The 19,909-nt window shown below is 36.6% G+C and overlaps 1 protein-coding gene across 4 annotated transcripts in view; it reads left to right on the top strand.

Moving 5' to 3' along the window:
• Positions 1-19,909, top strand: part of LOC150081132 (metalloendopeptidase OMA1, mitochondrial-like) — a 199,730-nt gene that overhangs the window by 38,413 nt on the left and 141,408 nt on the right. For 3 of the 4 annotated variants that reach the window (XM_090381252.1, XM_090381253.1, XM_090381256.1), the window contains exons 3-4: positions 1,236-1,375; positions 16,806-16,979. In XM_090381252.1, the coding sequence (XP_090237378.1) occupies positions 1,236-1,375; positions 16,806-16,979 (314 nt within the window). The remainder of the gene's footprint in view (positions 1-1,235; positions 1,376-16,805; positions 16,980-19,909) is intronic. The other variant, XM_090381255.1, reaches the window with a different exon arrangement.

The following is a 19,909-nucleotide window of genomic DNA, read 5'->3' as shown; positions in this document are numbered from 1 at the left end:
GGTTTGGGGGCCTCATTTCAAGAAGGATGTAGAGCTGCTGGAATGAGTTCGGAGAAGGGCAACAAGATTAGTGAACGGAACGAAGGATTGCTCTTACGAAGAAAGGCTTAAATTTTGCAAATTACAGTGTCTGGGGGACTAGGCACCGGCGAGGTGATCTGATAGAGGTGTACAAAGCCTTGAATGGTTTGAGCATGCTCAGTGCTGATGGGATACTGCCTCTTGCTCAGAATAATCACCTGAGAGGGCATGAATTCAAATTGAGGAAAGACTGATGTAGTATAGATGTGCAGAAATTTGCCTTTGGTTGGTGGAACAGATGTCCATCCCTTGTTGTGGAAGTTGATAGCCTAAATAAATTTAAGGTTCAGCTGGACAGGTATTTCAAATGAACGGAGGGGTGAAGTGGAAGGGTTTTTTTTTTTTTTTTTTGGCTGATGCTGCATAAGCTTGCTTTCTTGCATCATATGCCTCTACTAATGCCAATACTGTATCATTTGGCCGGTCAGTTTAATCCAAAATCCTTTATAGTGGGGTCTGTTAAATCGAGGGTTTACTGTATATCATACCTTCACTGTATATCATACCTGGATAAAATTCCAAAAAATTAGTGCGTTTAGTACTAAAAGTTCTAAATATTACTCATAGCTATGGATCTAAGCTGAGACTTCAGTTTCCTATTTTCCATATTAGCTGCCTACTATTACTTCTGCGTATGAGAATCTCTTTATGTACTGTTAAAAGATGCTTTAATTGTTTTACGATGGCATAATTATATACCAAACTAACCTAACCTGCGCCTCAAATGGCAAATCTGAAGTATAAACAGATTATCAAATTCAGTTACAAAATGTATATTCTACAGATTTAAATATCCTGTATTCTGAATAGATTGTTTAGTTAACTGTAGGCTAATATTGAGCAGTTTTTCAATTAATATTTATTTTCAAATATATGTTGTAATAACTGAACCTTATTTTATTTGTAGACGATTTTTTAATAGTGAAATGTTATAATAACTGAACCTTATTTTATTTGTAGACATGATTTTTTAATAGTTGCTTATTAAATTCATAGAAAAATTAAGGTTCAGTAGGTACTTATTAAGCCTTAAGTTATTTGCAGGTGTTATTTTTTTTTTGCACATCAGAAAATGTAATCACTTTGCTATAGTGAATTTTTTTAGTCTTGAAGTTTCACTTGTGTGGCTGAATTTTCATCTTACATTTTTGTAGGTAGTATTCTGATTAGTGGTGGTATCTTATTTATATATTATGAGAGTCACATTCAAGAAACACCAATTACTGGAAGAAGAAGGTTTATAGCTTTTACTCAAGACCAGTTTATGAAACTTGCAGAATTTGAATATCATACTGTAAGTGAATTATTTATTGAATTTCTGATTTAAAAAATTAATTCTTTTATTTATTTAAATCGGTCTGAAATATATACAGGTAGTTCTCGACTTTACGAGTTAATTTGTTCCTAGTACATGCTTGTTAGCATTAGCATTAGCATTAGTAGAGGCATTTGATGCAAGAAAGCAAGCTTATGCAGCATCAGCCAAAAAAAAAAAAAAAACCCACTTCCACTTCACCCCTCTGTTCGTTCAAAATACCTGTCCAGCTGAGCCTTAAACTTATTTAGGCTATCAACCTCCACCACAAGGGATGGAAGTCTGTTCCACCAACCAACCACCCGCTGGCTAAAGGCAAATTTCCACACGTCTATCCTACATCTGTCTTTCCTCAGTTTGAATTTATGCCCTCTCAGGTGATTTTTCTGAGCTAGAGGAAGAATCCCATCAGCATTGAGCATGCTTAAACCATTCAAGGCTTTATACACCTCTATCAGATCACCTCGCTGGTGCCTAGTCTCCAGACACTGTAATTTGCAAAACTTAAGCCTTTCTTCGTAAGAGCACCCCTTTGTTCCATTCACTAATCTTGTTGCCCTTCTCTGTACTCGTTCCAGCAGCTCTACATCCTTCTTGAAATGAGGCCTCCAGACCTGTATACAGTACTCTAGGTGTGGCCTGACCATCGACTTATACAATGGAATAATCACCTCCTTATCCCTGCTGGAAAAATTCCTGTATATCACTGACAATACTCCATGAGCTACTCTTGCTGCCCGTCTGCACTGCTCAGAGAACTTCATATCTGCCTGCACAACCACCCCCAAGTCCCTTTCATTCTCTACCACTGTCAGTGTAGTACCACAGAGTTGATACGTTGCTCTGGAGTTGCTGTTTCCCATGTGTAGTACTTTACATTTGTCAATGTTAAACTTCATTTGCCACCTCTCAGCCCATCTGCTCAACCTTTCCAGATCCTGTTGCAGCAGCATAGTGTCAGTAGTGTCCTTGACAACCCTGCCAACCTTTGTATCGTCTGCAAACTTGGACATTAAGCCCGATATACCATCATCAATATCATTTATAAATACAGAAAACAATAATGGACCCAACACTGAGCCCTGAGGGACTCCACTAATAACATCAGTCCACGATGAGCAGTGTCCATTGATTACCGCTCTCTGTCTTCTCCCCCTCAACCACCCCTTTATCCATAGCAGCAATTAGCCTCCAATGTCACACTGCTCCAATTTCTGTAGCAGTCTTCCATGTGCAACAGTATCAAAAGCCTTTCTAAGATCCAATTCTAAGATCGTAAAGCGGGAATTTATTTCCTATAGACATAAGGCTAAAAATAGGGTTTACGTTCTTAACAATGAAATTAGTTTGCTTAAACAATGATTGATTTATCGAAAGAAATGAAAACGTAGCCTGTAAAATCAAGCAAATTATAATAATAGAGAAATTATTTATGACTTACAAAAATGTTAGTAAACTTATAAAAATGTTAAAGAATGTTTATTCTTCATCATCATTGACTAAATGCATACTTGCTGATCATTCATTATTGGCTCGGCACTCGTTGATTTGTTGCAAAAGGAAGTCGTCTTCAGAAATGTTTCAAGAGGCATTTGTTTACAAGATAATCTTCTCTTATAAATTTTACGATTGCATGCATAAGCAATTTTTAATGGCACACACAAATTGCAACTAACACAATTCACATGGAGTAACAAGTTTATGAAGCTTTAAAAAGAGGAATGAAGAGAAGATTACAAAAATTTATTTGCTTTTTATACGATTGAAGATTTCAATAAAGTGCAGATTGTTTTTATTGTTTTATGGTCGTGACATCCAGAAATGTGCTTTAGAAAAATATCACAAAGGTGTTCAAAATTGATTCTTAAAACGGAACATAATTATAACGGTGAAAGTGTTGTGCAATTTAATGATTTGAATTGGTAACTAATACAATTTACAAACCATGCTCACGACCTTTTATATGGCCTTAAGGTCACACTTGTGACCTTAAAAATTACATTTTAGAGAGATAAATAGCTTAGTTATACAGCAAAAATTTCAACTTCCCGAGATCTTGAAACGAATTACCAAAAAACAGTATGTTATTGGGTTTGCATTACGATATTTTAACGATACAATTGTGTCTCTGGAACTGATTAATATTGTAAAGTGGGGTACACTGTATTGTATAGCTACACACGTTTGGAATGCGGTATTTATGAATGTTTAACATTAATTGCAAAAAAATGAATGTTCATATTTTCGATTTTGTTGATACTTGATACTTGGGAAAAAAAACTCTTAAAGCGAGAACTGCCTGTACTTCTCCCAGAAATGGCAGCATATACCAGGGAGTAATATAATGTATAATATTTATATGAGCAAAGCTAAATGTGATTAGTAAACAGTTTTGTATAAAAATGGAAAGTAACCTTACCAATGTAAGGGTGGTGGGGTGGGGGAGTTCACAGTTTCCAACACTGGATTTACATCACATTAAGAATTAATACATGGATTAGAGAACTAGGTGGGATGGCATACAGGAACACACAGGAGACAGGCTAGATCCTCTTGGCCAAACTCTTCCCAATGCATGATTCAATGCAAAACTCCCCAGGAGCATCAGAGGAGGAAAGCAGGAACAATCTGCAATGGACTTTGGAGCAAAGGGATATGTTTCTTGAATAACTCTATACATTGCCTCCTAGAATAATGGTATACCTTGTCTTCACACATCTGCTCATAGTGAATTCAACTTGTCAGATAATTCCACAATATTCTCAAGGAATATCCTTGGAAGGTGCTTACTTCTTTCATATGTGAGACTTTAGTTCTCTGTGAGAGTGAGTCTGTTTTGATCAGATGAAACTGCCAAGGGGGTCCATTCTTGGGAGATGTTCCTGGAGATGGTAAAAGGCTTCCCCAGAATGTGGTTGAGCCACTGCAGCCTCTAATATTCAGTGCCCAGAATGATTCCTGGGCATTGAATGTTGGATACTGTGTAGCAGAGGCATAGAGGGCGACTAGGGTGACCAGCCGTCCTGAATTTTGCGGGACATCCCGATTTTCGGTCCTCTATAGAGGCGTCCCGAAAGAACCTTAGGCGGGATGCCATTTGTCCCGATTTATCACATATTTACATTGAAAAATAATAGAAGGCTATGTTCTGTTGATTGTTTGATGTTGACCTAATAATGAATAAACATTTTACTTACCTACCAATGTGTGTATCTAATTTATTCAACCTTTTTAAATGATTATATATTGCTAGAGTTCTAAAATAGTGATATATAGTAATTGAGATGTTTCATGTGCATATTTGGATTCATTATTATGCATTACTATATTCATTATTATATCAGTATAATATTTAAAAATATTGATACTGAAACTGAAGAATAGCGATGGTGTACTTATAAACAGCAGAGAAGGCATAATTCAAATAGCAGAAGACTACTATAGAGAATTATACAAGGAGCGAGGGAATGATACCAGCAGTGGGGAAGATGGATTGCAAAGTAGCAACACATACAACATACCCGATATTCTTCCTGATGAGGTAGAACATGCATTGAAGAAAATGAAGAATCGGAAAGCCCCGGGGGAAGATGAAGTTACTGTAGAGTTGTTAAAATTGGGAGGAAGAGACATAACACAAAAACTGGCAAGGCTCTTCACAAAGTGCATTAGAAAAGGTGTGATGCCTAAGCGGTGGAATAATGCAATCATAGTTTTGCTGCATAAGAAAGGAGATAAATCAGAAATTGGAAATTATAGACCAATTAGCTTGTTATCCCATATCTACAAGTTGTTCACAAGGGTCATTACTAACAGATTAGAAAGAATACTTGATGAGAATCAACCGAAAGAGCAAGCTGGCTTTAGGACAGGATTCTCAACTATGGATCACCTTCACGTAATATCACAGCTAATGGAGAAAGCAAATGAATATAAAACACCATTATGCCTGGCATTTGTGGATTATGAAAAGGCATTTGACTCCATACAGCATAAGGCAATGTTTCGTGCACTGGAAAGACAAGGCATAGATACTCCATATATTATGATTTTGAAGAAAATATATGAGAGTGCTACATCCTTTATTAGACTAGACAAAGACAGTAGCAAATTTAAAATCGAGAAAGGAGTTCGACAAGGAGACACAATATCTCCGAAGCTGTTTACTGCTGCCCTTGAGGAAGCTTTCAGAAGATTAGACTGGTCGCAGAAAGGAGTCAATGTGAACGGAGAGTACCTAAACCATTTACGATTTGCAGATGACATTGTGGTCATAAGCCACGATCCCAAAGAATTAGAGGAAAATCTTAATCAGTTATGCACAGTTAGTAAGGATTTTGGACTAACGATGAATATGGCTAAAACAAAAGTATTGATGAACAAGTATGCCACGGAAAGGGAAATAATGATTGAAGGAGCAGTAATTGAAAAGGTGGAGTCATATACTTATCTGGGACAAGTTATTAGCCGTAATAATGATAAATGGCTGGAAGTCAAGAGAAGAATAAATTTTGGATGGATAGCATTCAGGAAATACAGTCACATACTGAAGAGCAATATCCCCGTTTGTCTGAAACGTAAAATAATGAACCAATGTATACTCCCCACCATGACTTATGGAAGTGAAACTTGGGCACTCACCAAAAGAATGGAAGAGAAGCTAAGAACTACACAGCGAAGAATGGAATGAATTATATTGGGAATCAGACTGTTAGATAAGAAGAGAAACACATAGATTAGGCAGCAAACTCAAGTAAAGGACATTCTTATCAAAACTAAAGAACTAAAATGGTCTTGGGCAGGACACATAGCTCGAAGACATGATGACAGATGGACTAAGAAAATAACAGAATGGTACCCAAGAGGAGCTAGAAGAAAACCTGGAAGACAAAGGTGGAGATGGATAGATGAAATTCATGAGTTTTTGGGTAGTAAATGGATGGCCAGTGCTCAAAACAGAAGGAACTGGAAAGTTGCTGGAGAGGCCTTCATCCTGCAGTGGATTGAAAATGGCTGATGATGATGATGATGATTTAAAAATATAAGTTAAAAGGATATATATGAATTGGCAAAAAACCTGACTGACCTGACCTATAGCAAAATTCAAGCATAAGTTTGTTTAATGCGTTAATCTCGAATTGCAAAACAAGTCACTAAGAATTTATAAATAGCCTTGGTTCTCACTTGCATTTAAGCTAAACAACAGTGTCTGCCAAGAATAAGTACATTTTTGCTGTTTGTTTGAAATATGATGCTATTTATATGCTGCTCTTTAGGTAGAAATGTTTTTTTATATGAAGTGTAAGTTCGAGACCAAGGAAACTGGCTTGCTTTTCAGTACTGAAAGTACTGTGTAACAAATTTAGTTTGCTGAGTACACTACTGTATTCATACAGTAATGTTTTATTATTAAATCAGTTTATTGACAAAATAGTTTCATTCCTGAACAGCTTTTGGATAGGAAGATTGGGGTGGGCTCTGTGGAGTAAGTTTTCTCATGAAAACTCACTCCTAGAAAATCTAGGAAAAAAAAAGTCTAAAAAACTTCAGTGGTTTTGTTGCTTTTAGATATTAATTTATTTTTTTTATTTTGACTTGGTTTCCCGGAGTAAAATTATTGTCAAAAATCAAACAGAATTTAATAAAAAATTAACTTAACCTTAGAAAAAAATAATTGTTACCTTTTTCTTTTTATTTTTTTGAAATAGTAATATCCTTTATAATCTATTTATATATATATATCACTTAATTTTGATTTTGTCAAATTTTGCATTCTGAATTTATGATAATTTCTTCAATTTTGTCTTTTGTAAGCCAAAATCGGACAGCTGTAGCCAACAGTGTCATCCTTTGATTTTGTTTTAATAGACAGGGACAGGAAAGTTATTTTCCTGTTGCTGTCTATTAAAACTGTGCTGACAGTTGGAAAGATATGTGATGGCAGATTTTAGGCAATTTAGGCATAAATGGACATGTTATTTGAAATATAGTTGAAGTAACTTAGAAAAAAACATATGTTCATGAGAGCCCACATGCAAAAAAAAAAAATACATCCTCATGTATTTTTCATCATTGATTGCATATTCTTGAGTCTAATATAGTATTAAAGAAATATTCACATTATAACAATTAGTTAAATCAAATTTATAATTTCTGTGACAGTTTAAAAGTTAATTTACAAGCAATTTTGTTTACGTACACTCATGATAATAGTATGTCAGATGATGGATGGGGATTTATGGGATTTTGCACTGTATTTTTGTTTCATGGAGGAAAACACCACTTTACTGAGAAAACCATTTAAATTGTTTCAGCTTGTTGTTTGGATAGGTACAGTGCGTTGCAAGTAGTGTCATTTGTACATTCATCCTGGGAAATAAAATAAGTTTGCTTATGCCCAGGGTGTCCTTTCTATGAGATAACTGAGAGGGAGGGTCATGAAGTTTCTTGAGACAAATAAGCACTTTCCATTGGGTGTGTTGCAGTTTCTTGAAGCTTTGTGAATAACAGTGATTTAGAGATTATGGGTAGGTGTGGATAACTTTGTTTAGCAATTCATTTTGTTATTTTTGTAATGGGATGATTCAGTGGATACGGAACTTTTGCTGCAAGACTATAAAACAGATACAGGGAGTCATAGCCAGATCTCCCCAGAGCTTGCCACTTCCTAAGTGGTGTTGTTGTTATTTGGTTTTTAGGAGCATTAGCAACTAAGGCCATATTGCTGCGAGGGATATGCGGTGGTCATTCCCTGACCTTTCCGCATCCTCCGTGTTTGGTGGTCACGGGCTCGAACCCCAGTCTAATCAAGAAGCATATGCTATGCACTGTCGCTCTTGCCCACCTGGCTACGGAGGCGCGCTTCCTAAGTGTTCAATAACAGTAGATCTACTATTGACCACGAGATGCATTAGCATTAGTAGAGGCATTTGATGCAAGAAAGCAAGCTTATGCAGCATCAGCCAAAAAAAAAAAAATAAAGTAAAATAAATAAATAAAAAATAACCACTTCCACTTCACCCCTCTGTTCGTTTGAAATACCTGTCCAGCTGAGCTTTAAACTTATTTAGGCTATCAACTTCAACGACAAGGGATAGAAGTCTGTTCCACCTACCAGCCACCCGCTGGCTAAAGGCAAATTTCCGCACATCTATCCTACATCTGTCTTTCCTCAATTTGAATTTATGCCCTCTGAGCAAGAGGCAGAATCCCATGAGCATGCCCAAATCATTCAAGGCTTTATACACCTCTATCAGATCACCTCTCCGCTGCCTAGTCTACAGACACTGTAATTTGCAAAACTCAAGCCTTTCTTCGTAAGAGCACCCCTTTGTTCCATTCACTAATCTTGTTGCCCTTCTCTGTATTCGTTCCAGCAGCTCTACATCCTTCTTGAAATCAGGCCTCCAGGCCTGTATACAGGACTCTAGGTGTGGTTTGACCATTCCCTTATACAAGGGAATAATCACGTCCTTATCCCTACTAGAAAAATTCCTGTATATCATTGATAAGATGCCATGAGCTACTCTTGCAGCCCGTCTGCACTGTTCAGAGAACTTCATATCTGCCTGCACAATTACCCCCAGGTCCTTTTCATTCTCTACCACTGTCAGTGTAGTACCACAGAGTTGATACGTTGCTCTGGGGTTGCTGTTTCCCATATGTAGTACTTTATATTTGTCAATGTTAAATTTCATTTGTCACATCTCAGCCCATCTGCTCAACCTTTCCAGATCCTCTTTCAGTAGCATAGTGCCAGTAGTGTCCTTAACAACCCTGCCAACTTTTGTATCATCTGCAAGCTTGGAAATTAATACCATCATCAATATTATTTATAAATACAGAAAACAATAATGGAACCAACACTAAATCCTGAGTGACTCCACTGATAACATTAGTCCACGATGAGCAGTGTCCATTGATTACCACTCTCTGTCTTCTCCCCATCAACCACCGCTTTGGTTGTTTGACTTGGTTACAGACCAGCTTATATCTATCATAGGCTTCCATATCACCCATTAAATTATATGTATCCCATGCATTTTTCTTCTCTGCCACATGTCTCATTAGTTCATCTGTCATCCATTTAGGCCTAAACCTTGAACAATATCTCTTAGTTGATATGTAAATCCTAGTAGCTTCCAAGATAAATTCTTTGAATGCTTCCGATTTTGAATTTCCTGTTGGTAACATCATCAGTTCGTCCCACAGTATAGAATTTAAATACTGTCAGAGACCACTCTAGTCACCTTTACGAAAGCAAAAACGCCCTACCCCCTAACCCTGATGGTAGTTACCTTTTTGAGTAAATCTCACTTCAGCACACTGTGATCACTGCCACCTAGTTGTTGCTTTATCTGCAGATTCTTAATGCATGGAGAATCACTCCTGATAATCAGATCAAGATTATCCCGAACATGCTGATGTAGAAAACAATCATCCAATAAATCCACAAAACCTTGCTAGCGTTATGAGTGACCAACCCACAAATTCCAGTCAGTATCTGAGGCACCTCCGTAGCCAGGTGGGAAGGAGCAGCAGTGCGTAGTACACGCTTCTAGATTAGACCGGGGTTCGAGCCCGTCACCACCAAATACGGAGGATGCGGAAAGGTCAGGGAATGACCACTACATATCACGGAGCAATATGGCCTTAGTTGCTAATGCTCCTGAAAACCAAATAACAAACAAACAAACCAGTCAGTATCTGGGTAATTGACTGGAAACATGCTGATGTACAAAACAATCATCCAATAAATCCATAAAAGCCTTGCTAGCGTATGATTGACCAATCCACAAATTCAAGTCAATATCCGAGAAATTAAAATCCTCCATTATAAGACTCTCTGATTTACTGACCCTCTCTATTTCTCTGTACAGTTCCTTATTATTTTGATCAGAGTCATTAGGCCTAAAACACACTCCTACTCTCAATTTTGATCTCCAGTGCTTATAGTAGTAGTGGCATGTGATGCAAGAAAGCAAGTGTATGAGCTTATGCAGCATCAGCCAAAAAAAAAAACAAAAAAAAAAAAAAAAAAAACCACACCATTCCCTCCAAATGCCTGTCCAGTTCCTCCTTAAATTTATTCAACCTATGAACTTCCACAACGACAGATGGAAGTTTTTTTCAGCAATTAACCACCCACTGGCTAAAGGCAAATTTCTGCACATCTTTCTACCTCTGTCTTTTCTTAATTTGAATTTATGTCCCCTGATGTTCATAATCTGAACAAGTGGAAGGATCCCATCAGAATTCAGCGTCACACCAAGCTGACTCGACACTGCACTGTCCCGCGATGTCGACTGGCTTCACTTCCTTGGATTTTGTGTGTTTCTTAACTAATAGTATAACCCCTCCTCCCTTCCTATCTTGTCTATCCTTCATATACACATTGTACTAACCAAATTCCAGTTCTGCATTCTTTATATCTGTGTGACACCACTTCTCTGCTATACCAACAATATCTGCCTTTGATGTTCTGAACAATACCACAAATTCATCAAATTTATTTATGAAACTCCTAGCATTGGTGTACATGCAAGTATACATGCACCTGTTTCTATTATTAGCTACCATAACACAACCCATGTGTTTATTTTTCCGCAATGACTCCCAGCAGTCTCTGAAATACCCTGCATCTTGTTTTCCAGGCTGCTGCTCATTCCAATAGAAGCAGTGCAAGAATCACTTTCACCTCTGCCTACGGCTACTGTTAAACTATTAGTCCTTGAATCCCCCCAAGCTAGCAGTTTTCTGACCCACCTAACACTGCCTCAATAGCATCAGCAAATATTCTTGCACCCTTTCTATTTAAGTGTATCCCATCCCTGTAGAAGCAGTCTCTCCTGTTAAAAAGTACAGACCAGGCTGAAAAAAATATATAAAAAAGTATAACAATGGCGGTAATTTATGAATGGTAAATCTACGGACACTTAAATATTAATTAACTTCCAAAATCTCCCTGTCTCAATTCAGAATAAATAAAGGATCTTGCCTAAGTCTATAATAAGCTATTTACAGAAAATAATTTAATATAACAATTGGTCGATAAAGTGGCTAAGAATAGCCAAAAAAACTTCCGGTTTGTCGGCTCTGGAAAATTTGTGAAATACGTGGATTGGATACCCTTACCGATACTAAGTAATAACCAACAAAATCTCTATCTGTGTTAAAATTTATACTAAGTATGTCAGATAAACTAATGAGACATATGGCAGAGAAGAAAAATGTGTGGGATGCATATAAATTAACGGGTGACATCACCCACTATCGGCCTATGATAGATATAAGCTAGTCTATAACCAAGTCACAAAGGAGGTTAGGCAGTCAAAGGCAGATTATGAGAAATCCTTGGCAAAGGATGAGGATTTCTCATAATCTGCCTTTGACTGCATAAACTACTTTCGTGACCTAGGTTATAGCTCTAGCTTATGATCTATCATAGGCCCTGAACTGTTGATGACCCTGCTCAGGTGGCTACCAAACTAAATGAGTATTTTGCATCTACATTCACACATGAGGAGTTATTCAGCGAGGGGAATGCCAGAGGTAAAGTAAACTCTGGCAGTGAGCTAGATGATTTTGTAAAAACTGAGAGGAAAGGGGAGAAGAAATTGTTGAGGATAAACATAAAAAAGGCACCCGGAGTTGATAGGATCTATCCAGCTATATTAAAGGAGGCAGCAAATGAAGTAAGCAAACCCTTAGCCATAATTATGAGAGCTTCTTTGGACTCAAGGGAGGTACCCATGGACTGGAGATATGCAAATGTGACCCCAATTCACAAAGGAGGATCAAAGGGCGACACAAATAATTATAGTTCTGTTAGTTTAACTTCTGTTCCAGGAAAATTAATGCAGGCACTGGTTAAAGAAGCACTGCAGGATCATCTAGACAAGACTTCATTTATAGCTTGTACGCAGCATTGTTTTGTTAAGGGGAAGTCTTGCCTGACTAATTTGATTGGATCCTATGATGCAGTCACAAAAGAACTGGATACAGGGAATAACTTTGATATTATATACTTGGATCTTAGAAAGGCCTTTGATACTGTTGCACATGGAAGACTGCTGCACAAATTGGAGCAGTGTGGCATTGGAGGCAAATTGCTGCTATGGATAAAGGGGTGGTTGAGGGGGAGAAGACAGAGTGGTAATCAATGGACACTGCTCATCGTGGACTAATGTTATTAGTGGAGTCCCTCAGGGTTCAGTGTTGGGTCAATTATTGTTTTCTGTATTTATAAATGATGTTGATGATGGTATATCAAGCTTAATGTCCAAGTTTGCTGACGATATATAGGTTGGCAGGGTTGTCAAGGACACTACTGACACTATGCTGCTGTAACAGGATCTGGAAAGGTTGAGCAGATGGGCTGAGAGGTAGCAAATGAAATTTAACATTGACAAATGTAAAGTACTACATATGGGAATCAGCAACCCCAGAGCAACGTATCAACTCTGTAGTACTACACTGACAGTGGTAAAGGATGAAAAGGACCTGGGGGTAATTGTGCAGGCAGATATGAAGTTGTCTGAGCAGTGCAGACGGGCAGCAAGAGTAGCTCATTGTGTCTTGTCAATGATATACAGGAATTTTTCTAGCAGGGATAAGGAGGTGATTATTCCCTTGTATAAGGCAATGGTCAGGAGGCGACACCTAGAGTACTGTATACAGGTCTGGAGGCCTCATTTCAAGAAGGATGTAGAGCTGCTGGAACGAGTACAGAGAAGGGCAACAAGATTAGTGAATGGAACAAAGGGGTACTCTTACGAAGAAAGGCTTAAGTTTTGCAAATTAGTGTCTGGAGACTAGGCACCAGCGAGGTGATCTGATAGAGGTGTATAAAGCGTTGAATGGTTTGAGCATGCTCAATGCTGATGGGATCCTTCCTCTTGCTCAGAATAATCACCTGAGAGGGCATAAATTCAAATTGAGGAAAGACAGATATAGGATAGAATGCGGAAATTTGCCTTTAGCCAGCGGGTAGTTGGTTGGTGGAACAGACTTCCATCCCTTGTCGTGGAAGTGGAAGGCCTAAATAAATGTGAGGCTCAGCTGGACAGATATTTCAAACGAACGGAGGGGTGAAGTGGAAGTCGGTTTTTTTTTTTTTGGCTGATGCTGCATAAGCTTGCTTTCTTGCATCATATGCCTCTGCTAATGCTAAAATAAAGGAGTGCATTGCATTGGATATGTGAGTAGTGCGTGGTAAGTTTTATCTATCGCCAAACTTTTAACGTAGGTTGCTGAACATTTTTAGATATAGTAAGTCTCCAACTTACGTTAATTTTTTCCCTCAATTTTTTTTTTTTCTTTTTTAGGATTTAAAAATTTAAAACAGTGAAAAAAAAAAAAAATAATAAAATAAATAAGCAATCAATAAAGACGATCACAGCACGTACAAGTGATATACGGAGTAGCAAACCTAAAAATAGGAATGAAGCGAAGATTCTTAAAATTTATTAATGTTTTTTTTTGACTTCAGTGTGTTCTCTTCACTGAAGATTTCAGTGAAGAGGACACACATTTCACCTTAATAATAAACCCACAGAATTCCAGGTATTTGTATTATCGTAAGTGCAATAAGATTGAGTTTACTATCCATTTATAATGAATTGCACTAACAGAAAAGTCTAATAAACTGGAAAGTGCAAACTGTTTTTATTGTTTTATGGTAGTGACCTCCAGAAATGTGCTTTAGTAAAATTCGAGCTCATGTGGGGTAATAATAGCGAGTTTTTGCCTTAACCCTGTGAAGTTTACAGAAAATTTTATTTTGATTGTTATATCAGTGCCGACTAAGAGAATAAGTGAGATTTGTACTAGTAAATCTACCAAGGAAAGGAAAGCAATTGAGTGGGATCGGTAAATGAAAATAATAAGGATGTGTGAAAATGGTCAAACATTAGCAAATATTGTGCAGAATTCAGATTTGTCAGTGTCAACGGTGAACGCAATAATAGAGAAAGACAGAATACGAGAAGCAGCGAAGGGATTGGCACCAATGATGTCAACTATAATAACAACTACAAAATGCATATCAGATTTTTCAGTGCAATAACATGCGTTCTTTCTCCCTTTTATGTTTTCTTTTCTTATGTGCCACTTCACCACTGTCCTCACATAAAGTTTTTAATTGAACTAATTAAAAATATATAACTTCTATACAATTAAATATATAAAATCTATATATTTAACTGATATATATGTATAAAAATATATAACTATTGTTCTTCATTCTTCTGTGGATATTATGTGGTTTTTGTAAATTTGTTATATCAGGGATATAGTACAAGTATTTCATTAGTCATTCCCGAGTTATGTAAAACTCGCCTTACGTAAGAAGTCCTGGAACGTATGTCGGGGACTTACTGTATTTTTGGATTAACTGGGAAATCAATTATCTGGGATTTTTTTTATTATCATCTATCCCATAAAATCAAGAGTCTACAGTCTTTCTTACTGTATATAGTAGTACCTATCCTATAGTTTTCGCTGCCTGTTGGCCTGCCTTGGCTAGTCATCAGTAAATAGTTTGCCCCCACCCCCTCTTGTTATGGTGAAGATTGTGTACTTAAATGTGTGAGTGTATTATAAATATCGTTTGTATACCTTTTATATATTTCATTATGTTATGTTAGTATTACATAACTTATTTATGACATAATATGTATGCCATCAACCATGCTTTCCATTAGCCCCTAGCTTCCTGTCGTGATGGATATAACATACCCTTTGTTATTTATCGGCTATGGTACAGTCAATAAAGACTCAATAATTATTAAGTGCCAGCTAGTTAAAAAAATACTTCGTTCTTTTTCAGTATGGCTGTGCGAGATTTTTTTTTTCCGTTATTACAATGGTTCTCCTCGATCTAACATCAAAAAGTCATTCCTTTATTTATTATTTATTTTTTTTCCATTTTCTTTTATCTTCTCAATCTCTGTCCACCAGTCCTATTCTATTTATGGCTGCTCTCACCACACTCAATCCATGTCCTTCTTGATCTTCCTCTCCTTTTCCTTCTCGATTGCTCCTCTGGAAAATCTGTTGTCCTCCATTCTCTTCACATGGCCAAACCACTCTGATCTTTTCTCCTCTATTTTATTGATGATGGTTTTTTGGACATTCATTGCATTCTTTAAGATGTCATTTCTAACTTTTTCAGTTCTAGTCTTTCTTACCGATCTTCACCAAAAATCCATCTCAATGGCCAGTAGTTTATTTTTTTTGTGTTTCAGTTAAGGTCCAAGTCTTGCATCCATATAATAAAACACTTCATAGTATTGCATTATATATTTGATGTTTAGTTTTGTTAATAATATTTTTATTCCACAGCACAGAATTAAGCATTCCTATAACCTTTCTACCTTCCCCAGTCTTTTCTCAATTTCCTGCATAGATGATCCATCAGCCTGGATAATTGCACCCAGGTATTTAAATTGCTGTACAGTTTTCACCTGTGTTCCCTCTAAATCCTCATTGCTGTACAGTTTTCACCTGTGTTCCTCACTTTGATTCATATACTACAAGTTAGTGCGTAGCATAATTTTAGTTCGTAATAAATCACTGAAGTAGGTGGCATCATTTTTGTGATATTTCATATTGTGAATGCCTTCACAACGAGTTGCCCTAAACTACATAGAATAAGCAACGCTTTGACAAATAGTCAAAGCGGGAATCTCGAATAGGCAACATTTCGCCAATGGATTCTCGGTGGATACCACCACCCCTGGTTGGTAGTATTCATCAAGAATCCTCTGAGTGGTGGTATCTGCCGAGAATAAGTAACATTATTCTTCTCCATTGGTGAAGTGTTGCTTATTGGAGAAGTGCAATATCCAGGCAACTTGTTGTGAAGGCATTAACAACATGAGATATAAAAAAACAATACAATTTCACCTACTTCGTTGGTTTTCTACAAACTAAAATGGTGCTTGGCACTAACTTGTTCAATTACCAAAATGTTTATATTGTTTAACATTTCTTTATTTTCAATATAAGAAAAAAATAATTTCTATATTTAAAAAAAAACATTAAGTGGGAAAGCGTCATAATAATACACTGTGTATTCTTTATCATGAACTTTTTATGTTGGAAAACTTCTGGGAAACTTCTTAAGCGGGAAAATAATACTTTACAATATATAGAGGTGAAATTGGGACTTCAGAAACCAAATCTAGTACAGTGGAAAACTTCTTATGCAGGAATTTCTTATCCAGGTTCTACTGTATATGTTTGCTCAAATTTCTAATGATTAATATTAAGTTAGTTTATCTGTGAAACACTTTCTAATTGAAAAAAAAAAAAAAATATATTAGAAATTGAATAACTGTTCTCCCTAGTATTTGTTTAAGGTGTATATATATATATATATATATTTTCAGTATTTAAATTTTTGTAGCAACTAGAAATATACAAGGAAAGTGTGCTGCCTCCTAGTCATCCTGTTACCCAAAGGGTTATTAATGTAGCCTTTAGACTTTTGAAAACAAATGAAGACCTTCTGAAAATTCGTGCTGGAAAATGGAACATCACACTCATAAATAATTCAATTCAGAATGCTTTTGTATTGCCGGTGAGTATACAGTTTTTTAATTTTAAATGTATATTTGTGTGTGTCATCTTGAATGTACTCTTTTTTTTTTTTTTTTTTTAATACTGGCCAGTAATCTTAGGTTTCCACTATTATTATTATCATTATTAGCTGCATGGTGCAAGGAAGCCTGAAGCTTATGCTGCGCTGGCCAAAAAAAATTTCCGAGTTACCCTGAGAGAGAGAGAGAGAGAGAGAGAGAGAGAGAGAGAGAGAGAGAAAAAAAGAAAAGTAGAAAGGAATTACGAAGAAAGAGAATAATGATGATATCTAGCTCAGGACCTTGGGTATGTGGCGCCCATTCTCACCAGATGTGAGCCACTGGGGTTAAATCCTCCTCATCCTGGCAACTCTAAGGATGAGCTCCAATAGTCTTTCAGTCTCTACAAATATTAATTATGTATAATTCAACAAACAAATAAAACCAAATTAAACATTCTCACCCAGGATTACACACCGTGACAATAGACTCAGCACATGCAACCCATTTAAAGGATCAGATATGAATATATTCTCTCTGACAGTAATAGTAGAGTTGCCATTTGTTGTTGTTTGTTTGTAAAGATCTGGGTTCAAAATCCATTGGAGACTGAAGATAAAACCGAAGGTTATTCTTAATTTCTTTTTTTTTTTTTTTTTCTTTATTCAACCAGCACAATGTAATTTATGTGAACGTACACAAACATAATACATGATAAAAAAAATTCTTCCCATTATAGTGGTAATCATCCATGTGTCCAAACCTGGATATGTATGGATGATTACTACTATAATGGGAAGAATTTTGTACTTTTATGTAGTATGCCATGCCATTAATTATAAACATTTTCTTGCTTCCTTAGTGCACACAAGCATTGTGTTTAATATTGAATCCATCATCTTTCACACATATTTTGTTGTATACTGAAGATAAGCTGGGATATTCATTCATAGTATGATGTCACACCTAAAATAAACAAATGAACAACATGGCTAACCTGACCTAACACCTAAACAAAAAAAAAATAAATAAATAAAACTTTAATCCTTTGAGCACACATTTAAGTAGTAATGTTTTTCCCATATAAACAAATATAAAATTCTTCTCATTATAGTAGTAGTAACATTTTTCTTGCCCAACCTTATATATAAAATATATATATAAGGTTGGGCAAGAAAAATGATTTTTTTTTTTTTTTTATGTAAACCCTAAACATGAGAGGTACAGTCAGTCCTCGTATAACACGTGTTTACACTACACGAATTCGATCATACACGATTTATAAATAGGGGAACGATATCTTATATAACATGAACCGAATTTGTTTATGCACGATTTGCCGTTATGTTTACAAGAAATGGCAGTCGAACGCAGAATCACCCCAAGGGATTATAACTTTATATCAGTGAAGGGGAAACACATTTCACCATAATAACGTAAAAACCAACACAATTTTAGCTATCAGTATAATCGCAAATGCAATTAGATCGAGTTTACTACCAGTTTATAACAGATTCCACTAGCAGAAACGCAACTGGAAATTGTTTTTATTGTTTTATGGTAGTAACCCCTAGAAATGTGCTTTAGTAAAATGTGAGGTGTTAATAGTGTATCTTTGCCTTTACAGTGTTGTTTATTCAGTTGCTACATGTGCTCAGCTTTGTTTATTTGTATCAAGTGTGCCTCCTTGTTTTATAATTATGCTTTATTCCCTAAAAATGATTAAAATACTTAAAAGGTGTGAAAAAGAAGCGTCCTGGCGAAGACACTGCAGATTCAGAGTGAAAAAGAAAAGCAATATCGATAAACAGAGGTGGACTGGGTCAAAAATTCTTACCCCGGAAAATTTATAGTGGCCTCATACTAGCGTTTATGGCCAAAATCACACCGGCCTCCGGCCCACCCGGAGTTTCCACGGTAAGGCTTATGGCCAGTCCGCCTCTGTCGATAGAGAAAAAATATGAAATTGTGAAATGGTTTGAGCGAAATGAAAGACCATGCGATATTGCACATGCTACAGACCTAAATGAGGCAACGCCGAGAATTACAAAGAATGCAGAGAGAATAAAAACAACTTTCATAGCAGGAACAACTCAAAGTGTAATTAAAATCCATTAAATTAAGACACAAAGAATTGGAAGAGATGGAACGGCTGTCATCTGTTTGGATAGAAAATCAAACAAAAAACAAGTTTGCTTATGATGAAAGCAAAAGCATTAGCAATATTTTATTATGCAATAGTCTTAATAAAATACACAAGTATTTTATTACGATTATTTATTGTGTTTGGTAATGTTTTGGTTACAAATGTGTGTTCAATCTTGGGTGGTCGGCACCTAACCCTATTTTTCCCATAGGGCCTGTTGTTTATATTGCATGATTTTGCATTGCATGACGGTTTCTAGGAACACAACTATTGTGCTATACGAGGACTGACTGTAATAGAACCTATAGTGCTTAGTACCGTGCTTGGGTTGGGCATTAAGAAGACAAAAGAAAATGTTTGTTGACATTGGACTTAAACTTCTGTAGACTGTAATTTTCAAGAAATACGTATGAAGGAAGGTTGTTCCAGAAAATGGCAGTTGAATGAATAAACGAGGAAGATAAAAAGTTGGTTCTGTGAGTTTGGAGTTGGACAGTAAATGGATGTTGGCTGGTGACGGCACGTGTTCGGACTCTTTTGAAAGAGAGAGCGGGAATTATAGAAGCCAATTCAGAAGAACAGGGCCCATGGAAGTATCTGTAGAAGAGGCATACAGCAGAAACAGTACGTCTATGAAACAACGAGAGGAGAGACTTTGTTAAAGATGAATCATTAATTAACCTAACTGCCCTCTTCTGAATGGAATCGAGAAGCCTGAGAAAGGTTTTGGGGGCACCACCCCAGATGTGGGAACAATATTCCATGGTAGGGCGGATTTGCGATTTA

The sequence above is a fragment of the Mastigoproctus giganteus genome, chromosome 9 (genome assembly GCF_048544385.1).
Source record: "Mastigoproctus giganteus isolate SK-2022 chromosome 9, ASM4854438v1, whole genome shotgun sequence".
NCBI classification, from domain to species: domain Eukaryota; kingdom Metazoa; phylum Arthropoda; class Arachnida; order Uropygi; family Thelyphonidae; genus Mastigoproctus; species Mastigoproctus giganteus.
This window is presented reverse-complemented; position numbering and strand designations above follow the sequence as displayed.